At 35.5% G+C, this 12,659-nt stretch overlaps 2 protein-coding genes across 2 annotated transcripts in view; one reads left to right on the plus strand and one right to left on the minus strand.

Annotated features, from left to right (window-relative positions):
* The window catches only part of LOC120631008 (bone morphogenetic protein receptor type-1B), a 204,057-nt gene extending 193,904 nt beyond the window's left edge, over window positions 1-10,153 (minus strand). Inside the window, exon 1 of the mRNA XM_039900398.1 lies at window positions 10,093-10,153. Within this exon, the coding sequence (XP_039756332.1) occupies window positions 10,093-10,096 (4 nt within the window). The 5' untranslated portion in view covers window positions 10,097-10,153. The remainder of the gene's footprint in view (window positions 1-10,092) is intronic.
* An 888-nt stretch (window positions 10,154-11,041) lies between these two features.
* Window positions 11,042-12,429, plus strand: LOC120630921 (60S ribosomal protein L34-like). The gene is made up of 3 exons (XM_039900264.1): window positions 11,042-11,122; window positions 11,248-11,320; window positions 12,093-12,429. Exons 2-3 carry the CDS (start codon window positions 11,256-11,258, stop codon window positions 12,391-12,393), a joined length of 366 nt encoding a protein of 121 aa, XP_039756198.1. The 5' UTR covers window positions 11,042-11,122; window positions 11,248-11,255; the 3' UTR covers window positions 12,394-12,429.
* Window positions 12,430-12,659: the final 230 nt, after the last annotated feature.

Here is a 12,659-nt window from a genome sequence, read left to right on the forward strand (position 1 = left end):
TTGCATGAGAAGGATATCCTCCGTCAACTTTTTTTTTAACAATCGTTTGACTTATATGTACAATAACAATCAAAATAGTACAGTTTGAGCTACCGTAAAACCACATTCTTGGTGTGTAACTTTAGTAATCGTGCCTATTATTGTGCGAACGTGAGCAAAATGCGTTTGCGCAAAATTCGCGAGGAAATCCGAAAGGAATGCGATACCGTGTTTATAATCTGACCAACGTTTTGTTGTACGAAATGGCTCATTTTAGAGGGGTAACGCCCTAGATTGTAAAGTTTTGTTATACTTAAAACAATGCGTTCTTAGTATTTTCTGTTAGGGTCGTCGACACGTAAACATACGTGGGTACGTTTGCTGCTTACGTTACTACAGAGTCGTAATAACGTGACGTGGAGTGGAGTGGACTATTTTGCCACCGACCAAGGTAACCTAACATTTCGGCTTTATTTAAGACTAGCTGTTGCCCGCGATTTCGTCCGCTTTTGTTTTTGTTTTTCGAAAGACATGTGCCTCACAAATGTGGCAGCACTTTATGTATTTAGGATATCTAAGCCTGGTGTAAAATCGTCAAGCTTAATTTCAGGATAAAAAGCATCCTATATTACTTCTAATACCTTCAGGAATATGTGTACAAAGTTTCGTGATGATCGGTTCAGTAGTTTTTGCGTGAAAGCGTAACAAACAAACTTGTATTCACATTTACAATATTATTTTATTTTATTAAGATGAATAGTACGGTACTATCATCGCTTATAGGAATTGTTCCCACTACGCCGCGCGCCGTTTTATCATTCTTACAGTATCAATTGCCTGTAACAATCACAGCTGGACTAAAGGCCTCTCCCAACGGGAGGGTTTGCCCATAATCACCACGCTAGGCGGAAGGGTTGGTGATCGCAGTAGATGCTAGTAGTAGCACTGAAAACGCTGCACGTTCTCCGTTTAATTCCCTTAGTTACCTACGACACCCGCCGGTGGAGGAGTGGTGGTGACAACTGTATTATAATCTGCCGTCGCCACACGGCTACACTTTATTTTAAAACGTCACTTCCATTTTCGTTCTTAATTCAAATTAGATTTTTTGATGTGAAACATCTATAGGCGGAGGGTAAACCTGATTTTTGGCTTGGCAACACAGGCCTTGGCGACGCATCGCCACGCTATATCATAGAATTTTTGTATTTCGTATCTAACAATAAAAATAAATATGTATTGATTTTGTAATAAAACAGTCATTATTAACCGACTTACAAAAAGGAGTGGTTACACTTTTTTTTTATCATGCAATAACTTACAGAAAACAATTTCGATGTTTCACATCTGCCAGGCGTCACGTGACGGCGTCCTTTTTTTTATACCACCACAAGTTAACCGTTAACTACATTCTCAACCGATGGTAAATGATGATGCAGTGCGAGCGGATTAGCCTGAGTGATAAAGCTGAAGTAACCCATTCCACTAATAATTTTCTACGTACCTTCGTACCGGAACGTCTAATAGTTTGGCGGCACGACTGTTTCGTTGGTAACTAGCCCGAGCGTTAACAATGTTAAAATAATACTGCGCAAATGCTAGCAATCCCCTACAGCCTCACATTCAAATGTTGAACTAGTAGTTTTAGGAGACTTCATTCGTCCGACTTCGCCTTTTTTCAAACTTTCGTCCGCAATATACCCAATTCAATGCGTCGCATCATCCGCGATTTTTATTATTCGTTTGTGTCCCAAGGGCAGCTTTATGCTTAATAGTGAAATTAAGTTGTTTAATATCAAAAAACTTTTTGAATTCATTTATTTTTATTAGTACTTTTTGTTCTCGATCAACCACTGACGGAAAAATTTAATAGCAGACTTCGGACACTGGTTAATGTTCGTAACTCTTTCTTATTTCTTCCTTATATCTATGTAGTCCAGATTCCTGTAGGGATTGAATATTTCTACTGTAAAAGATTAGGTACTGTTAGTAAAAAAAAAACACCCGGCTAAGTTTGTTGTGGGCTTCTTCTTAGACCAGGATGCGTTTGGAACCCTCGTAGCTTTAGTTTTCAGTTAACGAATATGGTTATCGCCATCATCTCACTACCGTGTACTTCTCATGTAATGTACCTACTTGAATACAGGTATTTTTGACTTCGAATTAAAAAAGTGTACAAGAGGTAATTATGTTATTTTATGATAGCTGTTAAGTCGTTTATCAAACGTAACGTTCGCAGATATAAATGTTACGAGTTCCCAAAATACTAAAGAATTTGCTATTTTAAAAATGTGACAAATCGGAAGAAATACCTACACTGAATTTTTAGTTATTTCTGTAAACACGTATAATAAAAAAAACCTATATTTCGTCTCTTACGTGTACAGTAACGAAATAAGATAACGTCATCATCATCAATCCAGTATCCCACTACAGAGCCAGGTCATTTGTCAGAGAAGGGTATAGGCCGTAGTCGCTGGACAAGAGCATATTGGTAGACTCCACACGCCTTCTGAAACATTATGAAGAACTCTCAGGCATGCAGGTTTCCTAACGATGTTTTCATTCACTGTTAAAGCAAGTGCATATATTTAATAATAATAATAATCCACCCGGTTCAAATATGTATTCTAATTAAGTATTAATGTTGTTTTGGCTCACTATATATATATATATATATCTTGGACACGGGCGTGAGAGTCAATTTCAACTGTCTTACTATCGCGGTTCGATTCAGTCTGGTTACAGACGGAGAGACAGACAGACGGACGTTTTACCCATTGGGTACGGAACCCTAAAGCGGGCCAAGCAACAACGCATTCAAAGGAACTGAACTCAAGAAATGTAAAATGATCGTATGAGTTACATTACGGACAGTTTTCGATTCGTCTCGGCAAAGGAAATGACCGTTGATAATGGTTATATTACCCGATCCTAATTGCGTATAGGATCGCCTTGCGGTCATTTTACATTAAAGAATTTTTTCATCAGAGTGAAACGTGTTATGGAAACTGAAGAGACAAATGCTGAGGAAATTATCGGAACAAGTATATGGCCCACCTAATTGTAAGAGGAAAATCATCGCCTGTAAATAGATAAACATTATGAAAATTAAGCTTAATTTGCTACGCTCCGCGAAAAGCAGCAGAATCTGTCAACATCTCCTGAGGATCCACCGGTTTCGGAGCGAAACGTGCGTAGAGGGTACATTGGGTAACACAAGCTACGCTTACTTTGGGGCTAGGTGGCGATGTTTGTATTGTGTATTGTCGTAGTATATTTATTTATTTTTTATTGTTGACGAAGATCTGTTAGGTGTGGAATATAAGGATTGAAGAAATTACCATTTCCCTAATTTCACCGTAAAAAAAATCCTGCTTTTCACTTCTTTTTTTTTGATATTCCGCAAAATAACGCTTGCTAAAAATAATAATAGTGTGAATAAAAAAAAATAAAAAAATTATTGTAAAAAAAGCGTGGGGTGCATGGTGTCAATAGTTATCAATATTTCATTGACAGATATGAGTAGAGTGATTATCATTTTGATAATATCTTGAAAAGAACCCCACGCTTCTTTTTAAATAAATATTTTTTTTTTATTTACACTATTACTAATTTATATTTATTGAAGTTTTTAACACTATTCTTAATTTAAATTTATTAAAATTTATTTTCTATTTTTTAGTTCGGTTTTCTATAAAAAGCGTGTTATTTAGTTAGTAACGCCATAGGTTTTTTACATTTGGGTCTAGATGGCGCTGTAGTAATTGTAATTAATAGTTCGAAAAAACTAAAAAATCTTATTGTTATATTGAAAATTGGTATAATCTTCTCAAATTAGTGTCATCGGTCCTCGATATGTCTACAAAGTTTGAACGAAATCTGATCGTTCAAAGTAGGACAAAATCGAGCTTAAAGGAGTCGGTTACAAACATACAAACATACAGGTGAAGCTAATAAAAGAGTGTTCAAAAAAAAGTTCAAAGGCGCATTAAGTTATGCTTTTGCCGGCTTCTTCTCGATAGAATCTGCCTTCCGAACCGGTGGTAGAGTCACTACACACAGACAGACTTGACGTTTTAAAAGAGCTTATATTAGGCCTACTTAAAATAAATTAATTTTGAATTTTTAAATTCCCATTCCATACTTAGCTTCTCAGTACACCCACGGTAGTACAACTCGCAATAATCCTGTACCGCAATTCAAATTACACCCACCGTTGACTACGCAGCTTTATGTTTGGTGGGCTATACACGTCCAGCGTAGGATGTCGATATATTATCAAGTCATTGCATCCTACGCGCTGAAAACAACGTCTAATGAGCTGTTTTGTAACTCTTTCCTATTATATTACTGTTTTATCAATTCCACGATCTTCGGACGTAATCTGATACCAATAAAGAGCATTCGTTGGGTCATCGTTGGAGCTTGAAGGGCTATAACTCTCACTCTACTATGACCGAGGAGGTCCAGCATTAGAAGAACTCATCCGGGGAAATACAAGCTGAATTATTGCAATGCTGTGTTCCGGTCTAAAGGGCGTGGTTGTAGTGTTATTACAGGCATTCATAAGCCTCATGGCTTAACAACGACGCCTCAGGTTCATAAGACAAAGTCAAAAACATATCTTTATTCAAGTAGGCCTGTAAATGGCAGTTTTGATGAGTACATTACATGAGAAATGTGTACACGGTAGTGAGATGATTGCGATAACCACTTTACTTTAACTTAAAACTAAAGCTACGAGGGTTCCAAACGCATCTTGGTCTAAGAAGAAGCCCACAAAAAAATTAGCCGGGTGTTTTTTTTGTTATCACCATCTCACATAGTCATTTGAAATTATTAGGCAGAACGGCGTGTTGCATAGACCCTTGACTCCTTGTATGCCCTGCGAAAGGTTGCTCTGTTATAGGCGACGGTTTTCCACGTACACATCTGGTGGGCCATCTGTTATAGCTGATATTATAAAAAATAAATAAAAAAAGTAGGAAATTATTTGCCTGAGGATCAAAGTCAAAGTCAAATCGTTCTTTATTCAAGTAGGCACATGTGACACTTTTAATGCGTTCAGTACTCGTTTTTTTTTATTATTTTTTATTATATGTTAGTTATATAGAAATAATAATTTCACTAAAAAAAAATATAAAAAAATTTATTACAGGCAAATTTTTTCTTTTTTTTTTTTTAACAAATTGATGTTGGAAAATAGCAACTGCTGAGTTTCTTGCTGGCTTCTTCTCGGTAGAATCTGCCTTCCGAACCGGCGCGGTGGTAGAGTCGAGTAGAGGTTACTCCGTTACCACCTTAGACTGCATCATCACTTACCACCAAGTGAGATTGCAGTCAAGGGCAAACTTGTAGTGGAATAATGACAAGTTTGCTTGGAAGCATCCGGCTCCGCTTACATCTCTCACAAGATAGAAAAATGAATGTTAAAATGTAAATTGTTGATGTTGGAAAAGAGCAACTGCTGAGTTTCTTGCCGGCTTCTTCTCGGTATAATCTGCCTTCCGAACCGGTGGTAGAGTCACTACAAATATACAGACTTTACGTTTCAAAAGTGCTTTTATTAGCCCTACTTGAAATAAATGAATTTTGAATTTTAAAAAATTAGAGTTTTTAAAATTTACATAGAACATCTCACACTTGATACTCAGATCTACGGTGCATCCAACAAGCCCTATCAAAAAACAATACATAACAAATCCACGAGTGTCCATGCACATAGCGGAGTATATAAATGAAGAAAGCGAACAATAGCGGGCTCGAGTCGGATCCGAAGGGCGTCTGCGCATTGTCGCGAGGTGTCGGCCCTGCGCTCCACATGAAAAACGAAAACAACGCGAACAACCGTTTAAGGGTTGTCAACGGTCAGATTATAAGTATGAAACTTCCTTAGAATCATTGTGATTTTTTATTAATTCTGCAGAGCTAGCAAAGGCAGAAGTCAAACATTACGTCCCCTGATTATATCCCCTGGCAAGGGATATTATTAAGGTGTCCACCTGCTAAACTGCTTGGTGATAAAAAAAAAAACAACATACGGCTAAGGTTGTTTGTGGGCTTCTTCTTAGACCAGGGCGTTTGGAACCCTCGTAGCTTTAGTTTAAGTTGACGAATCTAGCTATCGCCATCAACTCACTTCTAAGTCATATTTTACATGTAATGTACGCATCAAAAGTGCCATCTATGTGCCTATTCGTATAAATATATTTGTCATAATATTTGACAAAACACTCAGGGCTACTGAAGACAGCGCCACTCACGCATAAGTAGAAAGTAGAAGGAAAGTTAAACGGCAGTATAAAAAAAAAAAAAGGCAATTTAGCATAACCATATCACGACAATCTTGAGCTGACACTTATTCAGAGCAAAAGTCGCATAAAGAAGGTCTCTACATCATGCCAGAGGATAACTGGGTACGAAACCAAAAAAAAATATTTGACTTTGACTTTGAAACACGGTAACAGGGGACAGAAGAAGTTTACCCCAACAAATAATATCCAAATAATATATTACCCAAATATTATTTGGATATTATTTCCACTTGTGCGCGTACATAATTATTTTTAATAGTTTTTAGTTAAATAATTATTTTAGTATTTGTTTTTTTATAATGTGACCGGAAACAACAACGATAATGAGGTATACACCTTTAATTGATTATTGTAATGGCATTAGGCAGAATTTGTAATTCTAACACATAATTTAATTTTTTTATGAATTTAGTTACATTACATTGCTGGCGTGTCTTATGAATAAATAAATAAATATAAATTCAGCTAAATTTTCGCCATTCACTGTGGCGTTAAGTGTTATTTAGGATCCTTACATTCTCACGTTCAAACATTAGTGAGATATAGTTTGCACGCTTGTAATTGTAAATTTATTGTTATGAGATAGAGACACTCTGATGACGGAGTAAAGAATTTGTTGACTCTCATAGCTTTACTTTTGAGTTTACGCATATAGTTCACTGTAATGTATTAAATTGTGATGTTTTGATTTGTTTCGCTATGAGTTTTGCCCATAAACATCATTTCCCATGGTAAAAAGCTATGCGGTACCGCTTCCATTTTTCCGCATCACTCTTATAAGATTAAGATTTATATCTAGAAAAGGCTTTATTTAAAATCTTCGAAATCAAAATAGAAAATCATTCGAGTGCCAACCCTAATTTCTTCCCGCTATTGTTATTACAAAATGACCCATCTCAATGTCGAACGATTCCCCGAATCAAGTCCTCGCTCGCCTTAAGGTGTGGTGACCAACGAAATTAATAGCCTAGGATATTTTTTTTTTAATTAAGTAGGTAAATAAAATATATTTCTATAAGAGACCCCTTGTCTGCAACCTCACCTGGTGGTCAATGATACTGCAGTCTAAGATGGCAGTCAAATTAAACCCAATACAGCCTAGGCAGTTTCTACACAGCATCATACCGGAACGCGAAATCGCTTTGCTGCATGCAAATATATAGGAGTCTTATTTACTTAACTTTATCACGGATCGTTAATATATGTTTTATATTATGCTAAGAAATTAATTTCTTTAACTAGACCTAAACGGAACGCGAAATCGCTTTACTACGCGCAAAAATATAGGAGTCTCATTAACTTAACGTTCGTTCGATTAACTTATCGTTAATATATGTTATCAGTGGCGTGCATAGAGGGTATGCACAGGGTATGCAGAACATATAAAATTAAGGAAATCTCCAGTACGAGTTAAACCAATATTGATGAAATTTAAACTAGAGATAACTCACACAATTGGGAGTCAGATATATAATACGTTTTAATCCATTCCATCTTAGTACTCATAGTAACACAAAAAATTCCCACCGGGATTTTTAAACACCGAAATAAACGCGGTCGACGTCGCAGGCAACAAATGCCCGTTTTCACTAAACCTAGGCATCGCCTAAATCGAATGCCAAATGATTTGGGCCATTTGTATAGAAAAAAAACGTTTCACCAACTCTGAGGTGACAAGTATTAATGAACAGTTGATGTATGCCAAGGAATCTCCTCACATTAGACGTTACTGATTCAGGAATAACGAGCATAAAGCACGGTGTCACAGAATCTAGGCATCTAGGTGTCGATGTCTATAGAAAAAACTTTTTACCAAATCTTACGTGATAACAATGAATGTCGTTATCACGTAAGATTTAAAGCGTCGTTAGTCAAAATGGGTATTATCTCTAAGGGTACAGGTTCTATCCAGACCCTAACGTTGTTTATGGCCACCCTACCAATAATATATAGCGTAAGCGCCTTTGAACATTTTATAAAGGCTTATTTCTGACACCTTGGATGAAACATGGCGGTTTACGATTGCGTACGCGCATCTTAGTGGGAGCAATAAAAGCTCCTTCAAAGTTAAATTCCAAATTAGTTCTGACCATTTGTATCAGATGTGAGAGGATTAAGGTAAAACCGTATTAACTAAAAAGTCTTGAAGTTAATTTTACTCAAACATCTGAAGGAAAACGACAGGAGTTAAAATGATGGTGTGAGTTACAAACGGAACATTGGTTAAGTTTGCTACTATTTTTAAACTAAGACGGATGTAATGTGCACCAAAAGAGTCTAGACTAAATTTAATTTTTTGAAATACATTTATGTTAGCTCTACACTGCAACCTCCCCTGTAAGTAAAAAGCAAGGCAGTCAAAGATGGTAGCACTTATTGGCACTCCTATAGCTTGCATTCTGGATATGGACAAAGCATACTATACAACCTGAAGAGGAAACAGGAAAAGTGCTTGCATGCTTTAGTGGATTTGGTAGCTCTGTACAGCCCTTGAATCAAATAATGACCAATATCTACCCCAGTACCATAAACTGGTTGCACAGAATTTAAAAAACCCGAAATAAATGTGTCCACCTTGTTGGAGGTCGACCAACATTGTGCTTACAAGTTTGGGGCCGCCATTCCAGCATCTTGGGAACGCAATGTCTATCACAGACAACACAAATGAGGTGGACAGACGATATCAAGCGTGTCGCGGGGAGCCGCTGGACACAAGTGGCACAAAACCGTGGAATTTAGAACTCCCTTCCAAAGACCTATGTCCAGTGAACATCTATCAGTTGATATGATAATGGTGATGATGATGATGATGATGATGAAATAAATGTGAACTACTTCAAAGTTAGAGACGAAAAAACAGCCATTTATTTTTTAAAGATTTGAAAGTAACAGACAACAAACAAGTAGTAGTGAAAAACTACTACAGATACCAAAATGTTACTAGTTTACTTTAGTTGTATCTAACTGCATTGCTTCAAGATACAACTAAAGTAACACCAAAACAAATGGTTTCCTCACATATGTATTTCCATAATGATTCAGTATTTATAAATATAATTTGTGATTTATAGTTATTTCAATATTAAGGCATTTGAAAGGAATGTTTTACCCTACAATAAAGTTATAAAAAGATTTCATAGCAGGTGCTGTTATCTTTTTCTTATCACCATATCAGTATCATTGTTTGAATCTAATTTAAACCAAAAAAAAAAATACTATAGAAATTAAGTAACAACATTAAGGGTTTTACTATTACAAGCAAGTAATCCTCTGCAACATCTATGCACTGTTGAAAACAAAGTCTTAACAACACAGGTAACAAGTATTAAGATAGAGTTCCAATTGGTGATACTAGAGACATCTATGTATTAAAAAAACAAACGAATTAAGCACAAAAATTAGATGTCTTGCTCTTCTGAATATAGCGTATTTAGTTAACAGCCGGTTTTACAATAAATCTTAAACAAAAGTAAACATTAAAATTTAATGAACTGTAAAACAATATGTAAATAGGATATATCGTGATATAAACAAACTAACATGTTATTTTATGGAAAACATAGTAAATATTCTAAGCAAGAACGCAATTATATACTTATAAGGTATTTTTCCATATATATTTGATTATAAAAGGTAATTATTGAATTAATTGGTTCCATGTTTTGATTTAAAAAAACAAATCGAATCATCTGTTATCTACGAAGGAATGTCTTATGACAATTTTATTTGGATTATATTTAAACCATATATGTCAAGTGTTGACATTATATAGACATGCACATAGTTCATTACTTACCCATTTTCGTAGAATCTCACTGAAAAAACACGATATATTCCAATTTTGAACACAAACACCAAAATCATCACACAACGGCAGCCATTTTACTAACCTTGTAATCGGAGTTGCTATATTGAAAAACTGAAAGTAGGTTTTCCATTTCAATTTTTATTTTTGTTCAAGATGCTTATCCACCTACACGATTCTTCTTCTTTTGATTTATGGCTTTTCGTAGTGCCAAAACAGCTCAATGTACTTTGCCAGTGTCAAGTAGCTAACGATTCTTCTTCATCTTCTTGCAGTGCCTATCTGTCGGAGATTGGCAACCATTAAGGCTATCTGGACTTTGGACGCAGCTTCACGGGACAATGATCGGGTGCCTTTCGCGAACCAATGGCGTAAATTTTTAGCCACGATGTTCTTCTTCGGTTAAGTGGTCTTTTGCAAGCTATTTTCCCCTTTTCTTATATGGCCAAAATAGAGTTTCTCTTATATGGCCAAAATACACTAACTTTCTTTGTTGAATTGTTTTAAGAATTTCCAGATCCTTGCCTAGCCTCTGTAATAATGTGGTGTTCCTAATATGCTCTACCGATGAATTTTTCAGCACTTTCTATATACGCACATTTTGAAAACCGAATAACCAATGCAGTAGCAGTAAAAGCACGTAGACCAAGGAATAAACTAGACCATTAAAAATAATCACAACACTGGGCGGATTGGTGATAGAAAAGATGATAGAAGTAGCAACTACTTTTTTTTGCGCATTGTACATGCTACTTGCACAATGTACGAGCACCATTGGACATACTACTAATACAATCAATCATGTTAACCCTATTCTTTCTATTAACTTGTAATAATTATGTAAGCATTTTTTTAATTTTTATATATTTAATTTAAATTATAAATCACACTATGTGTTTTAATTATTTACTAAATCTGGATATTTCAATCAATCTGCATTTCGTAATAGAGAATTGACTAAAAAAGAATGTTGCCAGTATTGACTAATGTTTTTCTTTTATTGTCAAGAGCTGTCAAAAAGGTACGGATAAAGTGCAATATAATGAAAATCGAGTTAAATCTTATTAATTTATAGATTATATTGTGCGGTTTTATGTGATTTAAAAAGTTAAGTGCCTGTTACCAATAATTTGTCTTATATTTCAGCCCTAAATATGGTACAGCGTCTTACGTTTAGGCGACGATTGTCGTACAACACCAAGTCTAACCAGCGGAGAATGTGAGTAATTATCTTAATAAATACAGTTTTAGTTTATATTAAAGTAATAATGTTATGTAATTTTTCATATTACACCGTTAAATAATCGAATTCATTTAAATTTCTCGTAAAAGAGAACATAACCTCTAACTCTTTTGTTCACTATGTTCTTGATGAACGAAGTATTCTAAAACTACACCATATCGGAGAGTAAGCACTGGAAAGTTGATTTTAAGACAGAGGAACAATAAGTCAAATTCGTGCCTTCGACGTAAACACTGTAACCATTCAAACATAAGATGCTCAGTAATCTTAGTATTTCGAGAGTTTATTATTATTTATACTAGACTAAGGATATCATCAGAACTTTTCTGTAGTCTTTAAAATATAACACTTCAACATGTTTTTTAATTAATTTTATCTTCAGAACCTTTCCTATCTTCAGAACCTTTCCCATCCATAGAACGTTTTTCTAACTCTACTCTGCTGTGACTACCCTGGTTTCTGATATTGCATAAATGTATCACAGTTCTCCTATGCGGAGGGATTATAACGATTATAATAATTTAAGTAGTGTTAATACTGCAACGTAAAGCTTTTGCGTGTTTAGGAAGGGGGTAGACAATATTATTTTACATATAATACCACATTCCTTAAACATTTGGGGTAACCCAGCCCTAACCTAGGCCATTGTGATCTGCAGGCTAGGATGCTTTCCAATTAAGCAACATCCTTGTTAAATAGAATAAGAGCATATTCAAGTTACTAACACAACATTGTATTTTATTTGCAGAGTAAGAACTCCAGGTGGACGTCTTGTTTACCAATATGTCAAGAAACCCAAGAAGATCCCAAGGTGTGGTCAGTGCAAAAGCAAACTCAGAGGTATCCAACCGGCCAGGCCTGCGGAACGTTCCCGACTTTGCTACAGGAAAAAGACAGTGAAACGTGTGTATGGAGGTGTCCTATGCCACAAGTGTGTCAAGCAGCGCATTGTCAGAGCTTTCCTTATTGAGGAACAGAAGATTGTGAAGGTCCTCAAAGCACAACAGGCGACTGCCAGGTCTTCTGCCAAGGTGAAGGCCGCAAAATGAACATAGGGTTTAAATAAATAATTCAAAAATCATAAAGTTTTTTATTGTTACTTGGGGAAGCATAATATCTATTACTAACACAACCAATTATTATTGACGCTTCAAAATTATGTACCGTAAAAGTAAATTAGTAAATGGGCTGTTCTTGACATGTAAATAAATTAATTTGTTGTAGGAATCTTTCATTTTTGTGGGGTAAAAAGTAGACTTATGTTTATATCTCTTATCCTTTAAACTAAATGATAAAAAATTTATTGGTATTAAAT

Source organism: Pararge aegeria, chromosome 17 (genome assembly GCF_905163445.1).
Source record: "Pararge aegeria chromosome 17, ilParAegt1.1, whole genome shotgun sequence".
NCBI lineage: Eukaryota > Metazoa > Arthropoda > Insecta > Lepidoptera > Nymphalidae > Pararge > Pararge aegeria.

Bases quoted from the DNA above. Each gene is read 5' to 3' on its own strand.
- LOC120630921 (XM_039900264.1), top strand. From the start codon at position 11,256: ATGGTACAGCGTCTTACGTTTAGGCGACGATTGTCGTACAACACCAAG. The intron at 11,321-12,092 runs GTGAGTAATTAT...TTTTATTTGCAG, and splicing joins AAGTCTAACCAGCGGAGAAT to AGTAAGAACTCCAGGTGGAC.